At 48.2% G+C, this 20093-nt stretch overlaps 1 protein-coding gene across 8 annotated transcripts in view; it reads right to left on the bottom strand.

The window, feature by feature from the left end:
• Nucleotides 1–5326: 5326 nt before the first annotated feature.
• Nucleotides 5327–20093, bottom strand: part of NFYC (nuclear transcription factor Y subunit gamma) — a 76156-nt gene continuing 61389 nt past the window's right edge. For 6 of the 8 annotated variants that reach the window (XM_064281799.1, XM_010595261.3, XM_023554581.1 and 3 more), the window contains 5 exons: nt 16155–16328; nt 12814–12975; nt 9774–9881; nt 7029–7088; nt 5327–6050 (listed from right to left, as the gene is read on the bottom strand). In XM_064281799.1, coding sequence (XP_064137869.1) covers nt 5619–6050; nt 7029–7088; nt 9774–9881; nt 12814–12975; nt 16155–16328 — 936 coding nt within the window. In that variant the 3' untranslated portion in view covers nt 5327–5618. The remainder of the gene's footprint in view (nt 6051–7028; nt 7089–9773; nt 9882–12813; nt 12976–16154; nt 16329–20093) is intronic. The other 2 variants (XM_023554584.2, XM_023554583.2) reach the window with 2 other exon arrangements.

The following is a 20093-nucleotide window of genomic DNA, read 5'->3' as shown; positions in this document are numbered from 1 at the left end:
AGTTCTTAAAGTGACATCTTTGCTTTTCAACACCTTAAGGAGGTCTTTTGTAGCGGATTTGCCCAATGCAATGTGTCATTTGATTTCTCAACTGCTGCTTCCATGGGCATTGATTGTGGATCCAAATAAAATGAAATCCTTGACAACTTCAATATTTTCTCCATTTATCATGATTTTAGGTACCTAGCTTTAGGTATATTTTTCTACACAGAATTTTCTTAAAAGAATCTGTGTCTCTAACACCCCTGTCTAGCATTTTGTCAGTGCTCAATAAGAAATTTTTAACAAGAGAAATGTAATGGAGATAGCAAATGAGCAGAGGTGGGAACATATACAATGTGTTGAAGGCCTTGTCTGAAGTTTGGCTGCAGGAAAGGGTTCACGGTCATTCATTCACTCATCAATTACATTGCCCTTTTGGTGCTGTGTCCCATGCGTGGCCCTGGAGCTGCAGAGAGGCCTCTGAGCTGGAGGAGACAGTCAGTAAAGAGGACAGTCAGAAACAGAAAATTGTAACTCAGAGTGATAAGGGGTGTCTTCAGAGTCTAACTTAGTCTTGTGTTTACTGTCTACCTCCCCCATTCCTACTCCCACCCCACCTCATCTCCTGATTTAAGCTCCAAGATAGCAGGGACCTCATCTGGCTTGTTTTCAGCTGTATTTGCAATGTGCATAGAAGGTGCCAAAAAAAAATTTGCTGCATGACTGTGTATATACACACTAACAATAGAAGTTGTAGAAGTTGCTATGGGAGCATTGAAGAGGTCTTTGTTGCCTGGGCCCCAGGAATTAGAAGTTTCTCAGAGAGGGGGCCATTTAAATTGGGCTTCAAATTCTCATGAAAAGACCAGACTTAATGGTCTGACTGAGACCAGAAGGACCCCGGTGGTCATGGCCCCCAGACCTTCTGTGGGCCCAGGACAGGAACCATTCCCAAAGCCAACTCTTCAGACAGGGGTTGGACTGGACAATGGGTTGGAGAGGGATGCTGGTGAGGAGTAAGCTTCTTGATCAGGTGGACACTTGAGACTATGTTGGCATTTCCTGCCTGGAGGGGAGATGAGAGGGTAGAGGGGGTTAGAAGCTGGCGAAATGGATGTGAGAAGAGAGAGTGGAGGGAGGGAGCGGGCTGTGTCATTAGGGGGAGAGCAACTGGGAGTATGTAGCAAGGTGTATATAAATTTTTGTGTCAGAGACTGACTTGATTTGTAAACTTTCACTTAAGCACAATAAAAAATTTTTAAAAAAGGAATAAAAAAAGAGGTCTTTTGCAGCAAAAAAAAAAAAGGGGGGGGCTTTGATGGATATATAGGCTCTCAATAAGTGGAAAAGGAAGCGAAAGGGCATTCTAGGCAGAGGGTCCAGTACATTCTGAAAACATGGAGGTGAGTTCCAAACCAAACCAAACCCACTGCCATGGAGTCGATTCTTACTCATAGAGACCCTATAGGACAGAGTGGAACTGCTCCACAGGGTTTTCAAGGAGCTGCTTGGTGGATATGAACTGCCAACCTTTTGGTTGGCAGCCGAGCTCTTAACCAATGAGCCACCAGGGCTCTGGGGGAGGAGAGTGGAAAGAAATGAAGCTGGGGAGATAAGAAGGGCCTTAAATGAACTTGAGCTGTCAAAAAATCCTTATTAAAATCTAACCACCTACTCTGATGCAAAACTCTAAAGAGGGTAGGGTTTCCAGCCCTCACTGTTGCCTTAGAAGGCCCCTCACCTCAAAGGGCAAGGGTCTTATCAGAAAGGGGGCTTAAGATTTAATACCCATTGAAAAAGGGGACAGCCACACCCCATTATTGTTGTTGGTTGGCCATCAAGTCAATTCCAACTCATAGTGACGCTATAGGACAGAGTCACCTTTACCAAAGCCGACTCCCACATCTTTCTCCCAGAGTGGCTGGTAGATTTGAACTGCCAAACTTTAGGTTAGCAGCTGAGCTGCTTAACCAGTGTCCCACTAAGGCGCCTTGTCATACCCCATTAGGTCCTAGAATTGTCTCAAGCTGGAACGAAGGTGGGACTGGGCACCTCCCAAATACTTCGGTGAGTGCTGCATGCTTCCCCCTTGTGGCCAGTTGGCAGAAGTGAGAGGCAAGGAGGCCAGCCAGGTGGTCGGCTCCTAATCCCCTGGGCCTCTAGTCTTCTGCATCCTACACATAGAGCCTCAGGTTATCCCAACCACCAGCTGTGCCCAGACCAGACTCAATTGCTGTATTTATTTCACACAAATTCAGAGCTGGGCCAGTGGGTTTGGGGAGTGCAGAGCAAAAGAAAAACAGTTCACATCTAATAATCCTGTTGCCAGAGAGCAAGGCCATGTTCTTTCTTTCACTCCCTCCCCTTCCTTTCCACCCCTCTCCCCTGCCCCCCATCGCCGTTGCTCTAAGAGCAAATGTGCATGCCCAGGGGTCAGATCATCAGTGTTTTGGTTTCAATACCACCCATAATTCAGAGTGACCTTGGGCAAGTTACTGCACTTTGCTGGGCCTCCAGTGACTCCATCTGTAACGCAGGGATCACGATCTGCTTCCTGTCTCCTCTGCAGGGTCACTGTGAAGATCATCAGGAGGACGGATGCTGTAAACCTAAGAAAAGTGTCTGAAGAGTGCTCCGGATGTAAAGGGATCGTGCTGGGTATTAGATAGGGGCTCTCTCAGCTAGACCAAAGTGTTTGCTTACACCCAAATGGGCCCTGACGGCGGGGCAATTTAAAGGGAACGTGCTCAGCAGGGCAGATGCTTGCCAATCACAACTGATCTGAAACATCTCCGAAATAAGAATGGAAGTCTACAGAAAAACCAGGAACCATTGACTGGCCTGAAATTCCAAAACACTTGGCGTTTCAGGAATGGGTTGAAGACCAGCAAGAGAGCACTGACCTCCACATGGGGGTTAGCCAGAAGGAAAGCTTCTTTCTTTTCTCTGTCAGAGGCCACGACCCCTCTTGCCCTCTCTCCCTTGCATTTTCTTCATGTGGGGCTGGGCCCAGGGCTATTGGTGGATACTTGCTGATTGCGTGATGTCTAAGACATGTTTGGGTACCCAAAACCCAAAGCAAACCCACTCCCATCGATTCCAACTCAGTGGCAACCGTGCCACAAGGGATCCCTAAGTGTTTGTGTACAGGACAGTGGAAAAGCCAGACGACCCCCTCCAGGGAAAAGTCCAGAGCTAGAATGAAGATACCTGGATGCCAGAGGGGGAGCAGCACTGAACTTGGAAGTTAAAAGCATGTGGGGGCTGCCCCTGATTCACTGTTATGGGGACAGTCCTGCTGGCATCTCCTGGTAATAGCACCACCTGTTTTACCTACCCCGATGACACTAGCAGGTTGCCATGTACCCAAAACCTTGAAACCAGGAAAATCTTTGCCTTTGCTAAAGCATGCTGTTTTTCTTCCTTTTATAGTATGAATTCCTGATCTGGTCTCTTTTTGCTTTGGCAGCCAGGAAGCTCACGGTCAAATGTGAAACCTAATTCCAACAACTACATAGGTCTTTACAGCCAACGTATTTCGTTTCCTATGATCCTCATTTTCTATTCCGTTATATTTTTCCTAATTCTAGTCATATTTTATTATTTCATTATGTATGTTTCCATTGTAAACCACCTCATTTTTTCTTGTGGAATGAAGTCTGCTAAACTTCAGTAAATGAATTAAAATGAAAGAGATGATATAGATGTCAAAGTACTTTATAAACTACCAACATCTAGGCGATCCGGTCCCCCCCACCCCCCAAAAATAACCTGGAGAGCAAAGGGCAGAGGGCAGTAGTGTTCTCTGCATCTTTACTAAGTAATTCTTGAAACGCAATTCATGTCCCGCCATCATGGTTTACAGTGGGAGGATACTTGGTAAGGGCGTCTTAAGAACATCAGGATCCGACAAGAAATCATCTAATGTAAGCCTCTTCCCCACTCCGGCCGCACCCTTGAAAAGGCCCAGAGAGAAGGGAGTTGCCCCAGGTTCTACAGTATATTATACTAGAGAAGGAATTAATACCTACTTTTTTTTTTTACCTGGACCCAGAAACCCTGGTGGTGCAGCGGTTAAGAGCTACAGCCGAAAGGTCAGCAGTTTGAATCCACCACTGCTTCTTGGAAACCCTACAGGGCAGTTCTCCCCTGTCCTATAGTGTCACTTTGAGTCGGAATTGACTCATTGGCAATGGGTTTTTCTGGGTTTATTCTAATAGTAAGGATGACACAGTGTAGATAAGAAAGATGGCTCATCACTAGCCTCCACAGCCAACGGACTGGTAGAATGCTCTTTCTACTCTTCCTGTTTCATCAACGGCAGCAGACACTGGCTGTAGAACCCTTCTGACCTGCTGGCTGACAAAGGGCTTGGGCTGCCCTCCAGGGCACAGCCATGCCAATGGGAATGGCCACAGCAGGCAGCTGCGAGTGCCAGCCTGTGCCCGGCACACGTGGGAGGCAGGAGGTGGAGGGAGAGGGAAGGAGGAAGTGGTTACCTGGGTCCTTTTTTTGTAGGCAGGAGCTAGCTTCTCCATAAGAGGTGCCATTTTGACCATCAAACAAGCCAGGATACAGCTGAGTCTGTCACATGTGTGTGGTCATCCAGTAAAAAGGCAGGAAGGCGCCTCTGAGTAGCAAGTGGATTCTGACGAGGCTCATTTTTACAATCAGCCGAAGATCTCAGTTTGAATCAGACATGCAGCTTAAGTTCTCAGTGCTGGACACCCTCTCCTCACCAAGGTCCCCCTTCTTTGTGGCCACCCAACCTGAAGGCAGGCAAACCATTCTAAGCCTTTCCCAAGCAAAGTGGCCCCATGAATTCTCCCAGACACAGAAACCCAGACTCTACATTATCTAAAATGAGATTTATTGCATTTCATGCAGTTTGAAGTCCATGCAGCAAAGGAGACTAGCACAATTTCTAAATGCATTTAAAAAAAAAAAAAGGGTCGGGAGAGAAACGGGCAAATGCACATAGTTCTAATCTCCTTGGGTCCCTGGGAGAGAAGGGTTTGAGAATGAAACCATCCACTCTCCGTGGGGAATGAGCTCATCTTCTAAACTGAAGGAATGTGTTCACGGCCTCTGGACGCAAACAGCGCTCTGAGGCAAGAGCAGGGGGGTGAGGAGAGGACCACTAGTGAAAAAGCAGCTATACAAATTCACCTAATTTAATGAGGGTGAAACAAGGTGGCAAATCCTGGGGACAGCAGTTGTTCCAAGGGTCAGGAGACGGTAACGTATACCCCTGGGGAGATTCGCTCCTAAAGGGAAGTGCTGATGAGAACCCAAAAAATAAAATCAAAAGAAGGGAGATTTCTTCAACCACTCTTCAAGAAAATGCCATAAATATGTTATTTAATATTTTCATTTCATAGCACAGGACACACAGCTCAACATGTTGAAATATTGATTCCTTGGGGGAAAATATGGAAAACAAAGGAAATAAAAAATATTGCATCTTTCTGTTGGAGAATTTCAGCCTCCAGGCGTGGGGCGTAGTGCACCAGTGTCCTAGCCTGCAGGAGGCGCTGAGGTCCGCCGGGTCCTCTGGGGAGGGAGGCTGTGCCCATTGCCCGGGGCTGTATGGCAAAAATTGTGTTGGGTGTCCTTGGCCTTGCCAGCTCAGGCCCTCAGTCGCCGGTCACCTGGGGGGCCTGCCCATCGGAGGGCTGGTTGGCTGACTGGATGAACATGGGCTGGGCGAGGTCCTGGCCCGCAGGCATGGTGACTTGCTGGATCTGGTAGAGCTGCTGCGAGGGGTGGAGAGGAGAGAGTGAGGTCACCCCTGGGAGAGGGGCATGCAGCTCCCTATGGGCCTCAAGTTGATTGGGGGCCCCAGATACCTCAACCACCACCCACTGCAAGGCATCAGAGGGAGGAGGGGGTGTGGAGCTCTGCTGGGGCTGGGAGCAGCAGACACAGGAGGCACCAGGCTGGTGTGAGGGTGTGTGTGTGGTGGGCAGGGAGGAGGTGCAGGGAGTTGAATTTCCTGTGGCTTTCACTTCTCTGGGCTCTGCCTCTCCCGTTAGCTCAGAGCCTGGAGCTTGCTGCACGCTGTTCCTCTGTGACAAACACAAGCAATTTGAACCACTGTACTAGCAGCTTGGAAGTCAGCATTTCCCCAACTCTTGGTAATCCTCACTGGCAGGGGCAGTAGGATTACCCCCTCTGCTCCTTTCCTCAGAATATCTGGCTCAGGCTGAGGCTAAGCTGAACCTACATTTCCTACATGGGCCCTGCTGAGGAGGTGATCTGGGGCTATAAACACTTACTATAGCCAAGACCCATGAGGAATGGAGAAGATGCTCACATGGCCACTTAGGAAGGCTAGGGCCAACTGGCCCCTTGGTTACTCAGATGCCTCCAAAAGAAACCAAAAGTCTCCAAAAGTCAAAAGCCCCACAGGAGCCCTGGCCACAGGAGGCTGGCACCTGGTGCTGGCAGAAGTCAGAGGGGGTTCTGGTACTGGCTCCTCTCCCTTCTGGGCAGCAGAGAGCGTAAGCTTGAGCCCGTCATCCTGTCATGGCCCCAGGGTCTCTGGGACCTTAGCAAGAGGAGAAAGGGGGAGGGTAAAAGGGAGATCTCTTCCTTGTGTGGGTTTAGAATTACTGAATTTTAGGCACAGAGGGAGTTCCAGAGGTCACATGTCCCTGCATTTCAACCAATCCATGCTATTAAGAAGCGGCATGGCTTAGATGAAAAAACAGCCCTAGAGAGGGAAACAGGACACCTTCATTCTAGTCCTGGCTCTGCAACGAACAGATGAGTGAGCGTGGGCAAGGCATGCCCATCTCTGGGGATCAGTTTACTCATTTGTAAAATGGGGATTTGGGCTATGTAATGCCTAAGGTTATTTTCAGCTCCCACGAGTTTATAAATCTAAAGGATAGGCAACGTGCTTTAAAGACTGTACTTGTTTTAACAGTTTCTGTCCATTCATTGCTCCTAAAGGACAGAACAGTTGTCCTAACCATCCAAATCCAGATACCACCCCTCCCACAATGCCTTCCCCTCTACCCTGCCCAGGCTGGGTGCCCTACCTGTCCATCTGTGAACTGGCTGAACTGTTGCTGTCCTTGCTGGACCTCTGTCTGTGTGATCTGTAGGAATCAAGATGACAGAGTAGGCATGTCAGCTGCAAGCCTGGTCTACCCGCCCGTCAGCCTACCACCCAAAGCTATACAAGGTGTCAAATGAGACAATGCATATCAAGTGCCCCGAATGAGGCCTGGGACACAACATGTACTTGATGAGTACCATATTTTTATGCAAATAACATGCGCCTTCTACATTTGTTTGCCAGCTGCACCCTCCTCTCCCACCAGCACCCCCACTCAAGGTATTTTCAGAAGCACTCTATGCTAACTTTATCTGCATAAACATGTAAAAAAAAAAAAGGGCATACCAGCCCTTACAAAAACACCTTGCAAGGTGGGGGAGGGCTCGGCTGGTAAACAAACATAGAAGGCACACGTTATTTGCATAAAAATATGGTAGTAGGAAAGCAAGGGTCCCTCCCCATCCCCAGCACTGAGGACAACCCAAAGAGTTGGCACCACATAGGCATACAGAGGTCTCTGGAGGACATAATACACAACTTCCACACCCATCTCTTAATGTCTACCTACTCCCCTACCCATCTACCCAACTCACCCCCTAGGACTTCCTGGGGCTGGAGGCTCAAGTGAAACAGAAAACCTAGCTCCTAGGTGCAACCTGACATGGTTTAGGCAGGAGCCCTAAAGGCCCATCTTTCAGTCATTGAAGACAGACTGCAAATATTGGGCAAAGTGGTCCCGTTCATTCTTGGAAGGTGGGCTCCAAACCAAACCCCTATCACCCAGATTATCTGACTGGAATATGGAACACCCTGGCAAGCAGGTGGCCTCGGCCCTGGCAGCCCTGGTGGCAAACCTATGAAGTACTTTTTCCGAGACACCACGTGCAGCCCTCTGGGCTAAGGGAGGGGAGGAGGATAGGGGCCCTGGAGCAAGGGGAGAGGCAGGGGGTGAACTGAAGATGTTTACCACACACACTCACAAGCTCTGTGTGGGATTTTATTTAAATGGTTTTAAAATAAATCTGATACACAGAGCTGCAGCATACAACCACAACTGCTGCGGATGGCTCGGTGGACGGGAAAGAGGACTGGGGCGTGTGAGTGTCTATCCATGGAACACGTGACCAGCAATGCCCTCTGTGTGCCATGTCCTGGAATCATCACAGCCAACCTGCAAGGTAAGGACTGTCCTCTCGAGCGTCCTCACAATGGCCAAAAAACAACCCCTGTCAGGCCTGCCCATAAGGCTACGAGAAGCAAGAAAAGGGAAGGGTGTGCAAGGGCTTCATGAAGTTTCTTTACTATTGTTCCTTGTTTTTAGCCTTTCTCTTTCCACTAGTGTACAAGATGCCAAGGCTGGAGCTAAGTTTTGTCTTTATATTGCTGGTACAAAGTAAGCATTCAAGAAATGTCTGCAGAATAAATTAATGAGCCTGAGACAAACAGAAAATACTCCTCACAGATAAGGTTAACGCCCTGTGGTTATCAGGACTGCCCTTTGCATCAGCTGAGAAGAAAGTCTCGCTTACCTTTAAATTCTGTTTATGATGATTCTTTTTCAGTATTCATTCAACAGATTTCTGTTGCCAGCTTGTTACAATTACAACCTGTTCTTATGGAGACGTTGCCTGCCCTCAGGTGCCTTCTTCCTGCTTCTCCCTCTCCTCTCTGTACACCCAACTCTCCTCACTTTTTGGCTTTATTTTCTGCTCCCAAAACTGACCTCCAGAGAACCAAGGACCTTTCCTTTCTCATTTCTTCCCACATCCATGCCATAAAAGGTTTTTAGATCCCAGGGAAAAGTCTTACAAGGCAAAAAAAAGGGGGAGGGGGTACACAAGGGTATGCCTGGTCTTGTGATCCGAATCACTGGTCAGCCCCAAGAAAATTATGGAAAAGCCCAAGTCCTCAGGCAAGCCAGGGAGTGGGTTTGAAAAGGACTTTTTAATGGTTCCAGAGGCTATATGAAGCTCAGAAGCCTTGCTTTTGGCGCATTCCTCACATTTTCCCAAATGAGATCTTTGGAGACATGCTCTACAAACTCAGCTCTGTCACCACTGTCAATAGATACATCACCAGAAATGCAACTGGGCCAGACAGGTCCCGCTCTTAAACGATCGCTGCTTTTTTTGGGTCTGAGGCAAAAGAATCCATTAACCATGCCACCCCTTGACCAGCATCCCCCAACCCCTGCAAATGATGCCCACACCCACTGCCCCCTCAAGCCCGGGAGATAGCCCTCAGCATCTGTGACTCACAGCCTTGGCTATCTTAGGGCATGAGAGATGAGAGGGCCAATTACTCTGATTAGGGATGCGCAACGAGGAGGTGGGTAAAATCTAAGCTTTCCAAAGGACACAGGAGGTGCCAGGACACAACTATCCAGGTTTAAAGATGGAAACGTGGCCTGACGACTAGGCAGCCTGTCAAAATGCTTCATATAGTCGAACAGGCACACATATCAGACTTTCTTCAAGTATCCCCAAGGTTTCCCCTGCCTTGCATTTCTTTGCCCCTTAAGAACAGGATAAGAGACACATTTTGAATCCAATTCCCCAATTAGCACCACCTGTCTCTTGGGGTACTGAGCAGACGTGAGGGATGCAGAAGTAGCCCTTGCTGAAGCCTGAGGTGGTGAGAGAGCTGTGGGCTGAGTACCCTTTGCTAGATAGAAGCCAGCTTCTGCTGGTCTCCAACTCAAGCCCTGCATCTCCGGGGCACATACCTGTTGGGCATTGGTGGCAAGTGTCTGGATCTGTCCCTGCACGACCTGGGTGCCTGATACAGGCTGGGCTAAGCGAATATACTGCAGCTGGCCGGCATTCAGCTGTACCTGGGGGCACGGGGCAGAGACAGACCACAGGAGACTGAGTACAACTTCAAAGAGGCAAAGTTTCCATGGCCAGAAATGTTAGGTGCCCCCCACCACCCAAGCCCTCCGAAGAAGCCCATCCTGAAAAAACGTCTTTTTAATCACAACATCCCACCCCACAAGGCACGCAATCCAAAAGGGAATATGTCCCCTGGATGGACCACGGAACAAATCCTCAGAGGATCTTGTCACCTACATGAGAACAAACACCAAGGATGCATCCTCCTCATTTGCTGGCTCTTAGCTTTTTGATCACAACTCATCTTAGGGATTTATGCCAAAGACTGACGTTCTCGGAATGCCTGCACCTTAAGTGCAGGCCTCTTTTCTCTCCATCTCCATACTTCCCCACCCCATTTCCAGGGCTGATTGATCCAATTCTATGTAGAGCTCCAGTGTTCACCAGGAGCCCAAAGCAGCCAGCCATCTCCCTGTCCACCCTCGTACTGCCCACTGGCAGGCAGCCTATCCTAGAGGAAAAGGCTGGCCTGCTTTACTAGAGCTGTCCCCAGGGGCCGGGACCAACGGGGTCTATGGGACTTTTAGAATCCTTGGTGTTCAGCACTAACTAGCTTCTAGCCAAACACCTCCCAAGAGGCAGCTGAATCAATAGGCCTTTCACAGAAAACCCCATCACGGGAAACCAAAGCAACAAAAATGCCCTTAGAGTCCCTCACGCTTACGATTAAGTCTCAGATAATACAATAATATCACACGCTGCATTTAATTGTGCGCTAAAAGCCTTAACTCAGGCTCTTAACGCTCCAGTGTACCACGAAAGTATCAGTGCTCCCAGCCTAGGGATGAGGAGAGGCCCAGGTGGTTATAATGGGAGAAGAACTGTGGCCAGCACAGGAGGGTTGCGGACGCCCACACCCAGAACTGGGGGTGAAAGAGGCTCCGGGAGCATGGGCAGATCTGGTCTGTCTGCCTGCCCAGCCTGCCTTTGTTGGAGGGGGAGTCTTGAGGCTCACAGGCTAGGTCCTGCCTCTTTGCCACGGAGCAAAATTCCCCCTTGCCTTCAAGAGCAAACTTCATGGCAATGAATTTTACTTTCCAGAGGAAAATGCTGATGGGGTGCAGCTGCACACAAACTGCTTCTGTGGGGCGTCCAGCCTCAAAGAGGATTTGAGCCACCAAGAAAAGACTAGCTCTGAAGTTCTTCGTAGACGATTGCAGAATTGTCAGTTTGAGGCAAGATGGGAAGGCGGGGCAGGAACAAAACCTAAACCTGTTAAGAATCTGGTTCAGAGGAGATAGGGCAAGAGTACTGTGACCCGTAGTCATTTCTTTCCTGAGAATATGCCAAGAGGAGCTGCTGACAGGTTGTGACGCCAAGTCTAAATTCCTCACCTAAATCCCATAATGTGGCTTTCAGGCAACAAAGTTACATTTCTTGTGGGGATGAAGGCAGCTGGGCGTAGGCCTGGGAAACCTCATCTGCTTCAGTGAAGGTGGCTGGTCCCAGGAGTCAGCAGAACTCCACCCAAGGATCACTGGATGAAAGACCGAAGGCTGGCCCCAGGGGTGGGGTTAGCCACAGGGCTCTTAAATTTTCTAGCTGGGAAGAGAAGCTCTTTGCAGAAAGCCATATGTGACTGAGAAACTGTGAGTAAAATGATTCCAAGCCATTCTTAGATAGAATCAAGAGTCTCTTATTTTAGGCTCAAGTTAAGATGCTCTGCTCCTCAGTCCTCTCCCATAAGGCTAGGTCTGGGAAGTGTCACAGCATTCTCCCGTTAATTACAGAGTAAATAACCCACTCCTCGGGCTTTCAAAAAGGAAGCAAAGCTTCCTTCCTGCAGGTCATCACCATCATGAGCACTCTGATGAGCTGCCTGAAGAGCCCAGCAACGTGGACCCCTGCAGAAGGTGTCCGAGACCAGTGATGACCAGGTCATGCATTCTGCAGCAAAGTTTTCTGGACCAAAGCTCTGTGCATCGGAGGGTTCAAACACTTGTGTTAAAGTCCCTGCAACATGGGAAAGCTTGTCTGGCATCCATGAGCTTGTCTTGGTGCCTTCATGTGCAAAAATAAGAACCATGGAAGAGAGAGAGAGATGTTTGGTGGCTGAAGCAACAAGGCAAGGTGGGGTGAGAGAGAGGAAGAGAGTGAGCGCCTTCCCTTGGTCTATTATATGTTAACTTACTAAACAGAACAGCTCCTAAAACATGGCTATGGATGCTTTTCAAGCTTTTTTCAAACAGGAAGTGGTAAACCAAGTCCAAGTGAGTTTCTATACCTGCCTGCACTTCACTTACAAAGGGAAGAGGGGCAGGGACAGGAAGGAAATCAGGACAGCCCATGTCCCTCACTTGCCACATTTTTTGGTGGCAAAGTGACCAATGTACAGGCTGCAAGCATTAAGACAAGGACATTTTTACAAAAGAACAGATACAAGTAAAAAAAGCCAACAAATCTAAGAAATGAAATCCCTCCAGGCGCACAGGAAGTAGGAGTCCACAGTGAAGGAATGGATAAGTTAAACGAAAGCCAAAAATACTCTTTACTGCAGGCTCCACTGGGAAGTGACTCATGAATATGCAACAAGTGTATTTATGGCCTTCCCTATACACCTCCCTCTTACTCTCCACTCATCAAAAATCAGGACTGCCTCGCAGGACCTTTGGGCCTTGGCATGAGCTAGTGGCTGCTCTGTGTAGGCGGGGTGAGGGGAGATTGAGAGGAACTGCCCCATAGTGGTGAACCTGGATTAAACGGAAGCAGGGGGTAAATGCAGTGAAGCAAGTTGCAGTGTGGGGGTAATGGGGATACAGGCTGGGAGGGAGCGAGGGTAGGAAAAGGGAAGAAAACCCCGCGTGCATGCGGCCTTCCAGCATGTCCTGTCCCAGGGCTGGCAAGGGCGCGGCGAGCCCTCAGGGCCAGGCTTACCGGGACCTGCTGGATCTCTCCTGTGCTGGTGATGATCTGCTGCATCACCTGCATGGTCTGCCCACTGCCGCTGCCCTGCGCCTGCTGGGTCTGGGCCTGTGGCTGCGCCTGGACAATCTGCACCTGCTGGCCTTCGCCAACCTGCATCGTCACCGGTGTGGTCTGGAAGGGAGAGTCATGAAAAGGCTGACTGAGCTCAGAGCTGGTAGGATAACCAGGGGGTTAATAGTGAGCAGTTAACTGGGAACAAATCCCCTCCCGTTAATGCCTGAGCACATCTCAGCACTTACTAATAACAATACTTAACCTCCATAGTCCTTCAGGCTTACAACATTGCTAGAATTCTTCTTCAAAATCAAAGATGGGAAAGCAAAACAGATTTTCAGGCTTAGAGTACAGAATATTTGCCTAGGCCTCAAATAGAAAATCTCTATGCCTTAAATGCTACAACTTTTCACAAACCCCTCAATGATGGTAAGGCTTACATGGTGCAAAAAGAATCAAAAGCAGCCATGTTAGTTTGCTTGAGAAATGGTCAAAGTCAACTCTGGAGAAGGTGAGTCTAGAAACAAAACTAAATAAAAAGTGGGGTCGATATGAATTTACTACTACAGTGAGGGGTCTGGGCTTCTTCCTTTGGAATGCAAGACACTGGAAGGAAAACAAACCACCTCGTGCATGCCCGAGGCTGGCCTGGTGTACCCACGCTGGCTTTCACTCCTATTCAAGTGGCAGAGAGGCTCCTGCCCACGCCAGCCAGATGGCTGCTCTGCACCACAGAAGCTTCCCACAGGAGAGGCAGACACTGTTAGGACACTGGACTATCTGGTCTCTTAAGTGAGGCCATTTAACAGAATTTAATAAAGCAAGACCTTTAGCTTTGTAGAAAACAGGAACCTCAGCTTTAAGGAATTTCAGCCTAACATGTATGACTTGGCAGATTTTATGCCTCTCGGACAGAGCAGTGGTTTCTGGTCCTATGAAACTTGCTCCCCTGAGAGATAGCCAAGACTCCAACTGTAAAAGGGTCAGTCATTCCTTCAAATCTCAACACTCCAGCCCTACATGTGACCTTTACAGACTACCTAGAGCTGGGAGCCCAGCCTCACTGACTCTCTACTGGTGGTTTGGAGAAGAGGGATGCTTTAAAACTACATCTGTACTCCCAACCCTCCGATCTGGACATCACCTCTCCCCACTCTGAATTATGAATCACCTCAATAAGAAGACTCTGGGGGGTCTCCAAAGACCCACAGGCTTCACTCAATGTTGCTATTCTGATGTTCTTATATTCTGGTTGCACAGATCTACTAGACATTAAAACTATGCACCTAAAATTACAAGAGAAGGGAACGTGTTCTGGGAACTACTGATTAGGATTCAAGGGATTAGTAGGTAAAGAGAAATTACTAAGAACTGGAGGAGGCTGGGGAAGAAACACAACAGAAATATCTAAGTAAAAGTATTTGCAGTGGGCTAGGGCAACAAGAAACATCTCTCATTCTCATACTAGTGATTTCCAATTCAGCTCATTCCCCAAACCTCCAGGAATAAAAGTTTCCAATTTTATGACAGAAAATACAGAATTCGTTTTGTAAAACAGGCTTTCTTACCAACTTTGATTTAATCTGTGTTCTGTCCTGCAAAGGATACCTGCACTTAACTTGAAATACCCCTCAGTACTTTAGGTCCAGGAAGATGCTGAAGGGACCAATTCACCATCCTCACAAACCTTATCAGCTCTAAGCTGAGCAGGTCTGGTTGGCAAAGAACAGTATGGATGGAATTCTCGCTGACTTAAAAAAAACAAAAAACACATGCTGCCAACTCATCACTGTATTATATCAACCAATTTTCCCAGAGGATTTACAAGGTATTTCTAAATCATTTTAGGAAAATGAGGGCCTGTGTTAGCATGGCAGCTGTCAGATCACGTTACAGTGTGCCCTACTGTCAGGGCACAGCAGTCACAGGCTTCTTAGGATGATCAGCCAATCAGAGTTAGCCCTTGGCAGGTAAAGCTCCCACCACTGTAGAGGCAACACAGGAGTCAAAGAAGGTCCCTTAGGCATCACAGTGCAGTGAACGCCTTGAGGCAGGGACTAGGCTGGGATCATTTTTTGAAGCCCTCCTGCCTAGCACAATATCTGGCGTAGAGCAAGTATTCAATAAATCTTTGTTATATGGATAAATGAGCAAATAAATCCTTAAATCATAATTAATATTTAAATCCACCCCCGTCGTCTTCCTGGATTTTTTTTCTTCTAGGCAAACTCAGCTCCTTTCCCAGCACACATAAGGCTGCCCAGGATGGTCCCCGCCTCCCATCTCAGCATGGCCTAGATGTTCCCCATGGGGACTGCACTTGCCCACCACTCCCTGTGCTGTTCTTTACCTCCAAGCCTTCGACCATGCTGTGTCTTCTACAGGGGATGCCCTCCTCCCCATCTTTATGCGATTAACTCCCACTGTTCCCTCTCAGACTCACATTATTCCCTTCAGGAACCTTCCTTGACATCCTCTTCCATTACGTCTTTGTCAGGTAACCCTTGTAATGTGCTCCCATAATGCCCCGTGCACGATTCTAACTTACATTTTTCATAGGATGGTATAATCTATGTCTCTCCCTACTAGAGACTGTGAGTTCCTTGAAAACAGGGACTGTTTTATTCATGCTAGAACTTTACCCAGAGATGATGTTCAGTATCTGATGAATAAATAAATTAACGACTGGCAGGGAGTTTGGACTCAGGACTCAGAGGACAGAGTTCTCCAAAGCCTCTCATGACCCTAGCAAACATGGATGTTACTCTCTCACAACCATACCACTGGGGAGAGAAAGAATCTTCTCTGATTACTATTTTAAAAAGAGCAGGGCACTTGACCTAAGTATGGGGTACACAGAAATGGTGGGGAGGAAGAGAGTGAAGCATGCTGACAGTGATGCCTGATCTCCCTCTTTAAGGGCACACGTTTCAATCCTGGAGTGGACACAGAGACAGCAGGCATAGAATCCACTTAAAACGCCTTCTACAGGGATTTCAGTACTCTTCAGGGGGGCATGTCAGATTTTTTCTCCTTCAAAAAATTGTGAGCTTGTAATGATCCTGGAGAGCATCCTGTTCACAGTACTTCCCTCACTTGACTCATGAAGAAACTGAGGACCAGAGAGGTGAGGGTGACAGTTCATCTCAGTGGCTGAGCCTAAGGAAAAGCCCAAGTTTCCAGACTTCAAATCCAGGGCTCTGTAATGACTGGGCCGCCTCTGCCCTATCCCAGCTTTCTGTGCCCCAAACCTAAGCGCTGTCCTGCTGGACAGGCATCCGCAGCAGCTCACGGACCTGGCCCTGTTGAGGCTGCGCGATGATGATCTGCCCAGGCTGAATGGTGGTTGTGGAGCTGGTGGTCTGCTGGCCTTGCTGCTGCCCCTGGACTTGAACGGCGGTGGGCTGCTGAGCCAGCGTGAAGTAGTACTGGACAGGCTCAGCAGGAGTCACAGACTGGCGTACCTCCTCCTGCGGGGTGGAAGGAGAGGCAGGTAAGAGGAAAAGAACCGACTCAGCAGTCACCACAGTGAATTTCCACTCTTCCCCCCAACAGGCTTTGTGCAGTAGCCTGCTGAATGCTGAGCTCTCCACATTTGAAGCCAAGGGAAAGTGGAATTTGAAGAGACCAGTTGTGCTAAATCAAACTAAAAATAACAGATTCCATAGGCTTCACAGAACACACAGCCAATTTTCTGAAGTACAGAGTAATCACCCATTGCCTGATGAGCTGCAAATGGGCAAACAATTAACCGTAACTAAAAACCACGCACCAGCAGTGCTTGTCAGTAAGTGCCTTCAAGCACTGAGAAGATACTACTCAAGTACCTTGTCTCTCAGGCCTGCTCCCAATCTCCCAAACAGGCAGTGCTCTCCTCATTTTGTTCCCTCCACCTCTTGAAGGACAAAATAGGGGAAAAGGAAACAGGTTTTCCTGGGTTGGAATTTCGGAATCAAGTGTAAGGATCAAGAGCACTGGCAGACAAGCGTCCAGCTTTTCAAAGCATGTCGAAAGTTCTGTGGTCATTGAAGGCCATGTCTACCCAGCGTCACGTCTGGTTCTGGTTGTCCTTAGTTACAGACGTGCAACCCAGAGGCCTGATGGACAGCCCTCCGCTGGGGTGCTGCCTTGGCTGACTAGGGAGGTCATAATCTGTCCAATCTGCTGGGTGAAGACACTGTTCGTTCTTCAGCTGACGTTTTCCATGGCAGAAGGAGTAAACAACCCTCTCCCAGCCACCTTGAGCTCACAGCTGAGAGTGTAGGATGTTTACACACACTACAGCATGGTTACAGCCTGGACGGTCTGGGGCTGGCCAGGCCCTGTCCACTGACATAGAGATCGGCGTCTGCTCCGGAATGACCTGTGACACACGGTGCCTCTGCCAGAGGCAATAAAAACAACACACACACAGCGACTTGCACTAGCTAAGTAAAAATATTAGCTAGATTTCTTCACTTACTCTGGGCTAAGTTTGCCAGGGAGAACAATGCTTTCAGAAAAGAAAGACATTTCTTCAAGGTACAAAGACGCTGTGGGCTGCCTCAAACTGACATTTACAGAGTTGGTACTGACCCCAGCCCCTCCAGGGATTAGGCACCCTGATCTGTGCTTCCATAGTACCTGTATGTACTCCATTATACTTGTGTTGTACCTGTCTTCCCTGCTAAAACAGAAGACCTATGAGGGCAAAGCCTAGCTCTCTCTTGCTGCCTACTGTCCCTACCATGCCCCTTTAGATACTCAGTAAGTACCTGCTGAATGATGAATGGATTTACACAGGCAGGCAGACTACTGAAGGCATAAAGTACTTTTTTGAACCCAAGCTAGTTGTATGATAAATTCTCAACCCAACAGTTGTTACCAATAGCAATGAGTCCCTAAACTTTTCCTACCTCTAGGACTCTGCAGCCATAGAGTAGGGAGAAGCTGAGATCCCCTGCAGAACAGGGCTGGGCATTCTTTTGCTTGCCCTGTGCCTGGGAAGCCCAGGACCCCAGCCTGAGACTGCTGATTGCTGGCATCTGACAAATTTGGGTTCCCTGATGGCCATCCACGCTGCTTTGGCAGACACTTATAACATTCTGGGTTTCTAAGCAAGTGCTCAAACATGAACCACCTTTCTAGGTTAATGTATTCTGGTGCTTTCAGACCCAAGCAGTCTTAGCCTGAACACAATTATGCTGAGGCAGAGGAACATGGCGGTCCCCTGGTATTTTCACCTAGGTCTCAGTTTCCAGAACAACTTAACAGTGACAATGTCAACTCCTTCTCACCATTATAAATAATGGTCAGCCTGTCAGCTAGATCTTCGATGAGGCAGGGACAAAATACTGCTATCCTCTTTAGCCGAGACACAGAGGCTGACTGCTATTTTCAAAGCTGTTAAAATAAGTTCAGTGTATTTATTTTCCCACTGAAATTTCCCCTCCTATTTTATAGAAAACATCAATTACTAAGGCCTAGGTGTAACTCAGAAAAGCTCTTGGGTGATGAGAAGGGATAGAGGAGGGAGAGCCCCAGAGCCAACTTGTAGGAAGTCAGGGAGCACGGTACATTGGCATTCCCTAATCCTGACCTGTTACTGTTCTGTCTCCAGTTATCCCTGATTCCAGCTGATCTGGAAACAAACATGGTCATTCTGCCAGACAAAACCTAGCCCTTTAAATACCCCTTCCAGAAGCTATTTCCAGAAGCTGTGAGAGACAGTAAAGAGCTTCTCTGATGCTACCTATTATGTCCTCTTAGGCTGTTCATAAACTAAGTAGCACTCTGGGGCTGTAGCACAGTATCAAGTAGAGGTTTGTAATGTTAGGACAAGGCATAACTGTTCCAAATCACTGAAATGGAATGCGTGTCTGAGGTTCTTCTGTATCACAAAGACTCATTCTGCCAGTAGAGATTCAAGCTGGCAAGGGAATGATTATGCTTGGTTTAAAGAAATGGGTGAAGAGATAATGAGATTTCAATGGGCAGGAACTTTCAACTCATAGCTTTAGTGGGGTAGAACTCAGGCCTCAGCTACCTTCTGCTTTCACTCTTCACTTACTTCCCTGAAGAACAAGAGAAAGTCCCAAGCACGTTCTGAGAAATCAAGGGACTCAGACCCACATCTCAATATATTTCAGGCTAGCTCCTTTTCCCTAGTATTCCTCATGGGACATCACCCCAAGTGCTAGAACAACTCGAGAATGACTGATCAATCCAGAGTGGGGCACCTGCCAAGCTTTAGCAGTGGCCTCCCTACCCAGAAGGCTTATTCTTGTCTCTTCAGAAGCTGAGGCTGACAAACAATACCAGAGAACGAGTAGCACCACATCCTAGGGCCATTGCTACGGTGTTGTGAAGCCAGCCCCACACTGGAAAAAAAAAGTGCATTCGCTGCGGTAGCAAGAGTAAAATGCTGCCTCCTCCAGAAAGGCCGCATTTTGGAGAGTAGGCGCTTTTAAAGGACTTCGGGAGGTGCCAGCCAATTTGGAACTGGGGAAAACTTCATGTCTACAGAGGATTAAAAGTGCTATCTTGGAATTTCAGGCCAGCTTTCAGCAATCTCAACCTTTCAAAGGCCAGGCAGCAGCTGTCCTGAATAGGGTGCCAATCGACAGCTTGAACACCTACAAAGAACTGAACTCGGGCAACAAGGAGCTGTTTCAGCTAGACACAGTTTAAAAGGAGATGGAGCATAGCATTTCAAATCCTGCTAGGATGGGACAAGGGGCTGTCCGACACCCTGAGACAGCCAGAAGCACAGAGGACTCTGGAGAAGGGATAGAACATGACCCTTCTCTCCAGGCCGTCTATTCAGCAGGCAGCCCAGAGAGAACAAGCAGGAGTTTGCACAGTGAGAGTGAGCAACACTTAATTCTGTTATAGAGCTCACCATCTTGCATTTAAAGGGGGTAGACACATGGAGGAAACATTCAAACACGGAGAGTCGGTGGGTGGTATCATTTGTTTTGAAGGAAGAAAAGTGGTCTAAGCTCTTGTTGTAGTGATTTCTCAGAGAAGAGTGAAGCCCCCAAGAGGAGGAACCAAGCCCACAGGCACAAACCTGAAACATCTCAAAGCCGATGCGCAGCCGGGGACGACCGTGGCAGCCTGCCGCTGTAAACATCCGACTGAAAGCTCCTCTGAACACCTTACAGCTTCCAGTCAAGGATGTTTACAGTAGCAAAGACTGCCCAGAAAAAACGGAGACGCAGTGAGGCACGCTCTGCTCTAGTAAGGAGGTGACA

The sequence above is a fragment of the Loxodonta africana genome, chromosome 3, assembly GCF_030014295.1.
Source record: "Loxodonta africana isolate mLoxAfr1 chromosome 3, mLoxAfr1.hap2, whole genome shotgun sequence".
Classification (NCBI taxonomy): domain Eukaryota; kingdom Metazoa; phylum Chordata; class Mammalia; order Proboscidea; family Elephantidae; genus Loxodonta; species Loxodonta africana.
This window is presented reverse-complemented; position numbering and strand designations above follow the sequence as displayed.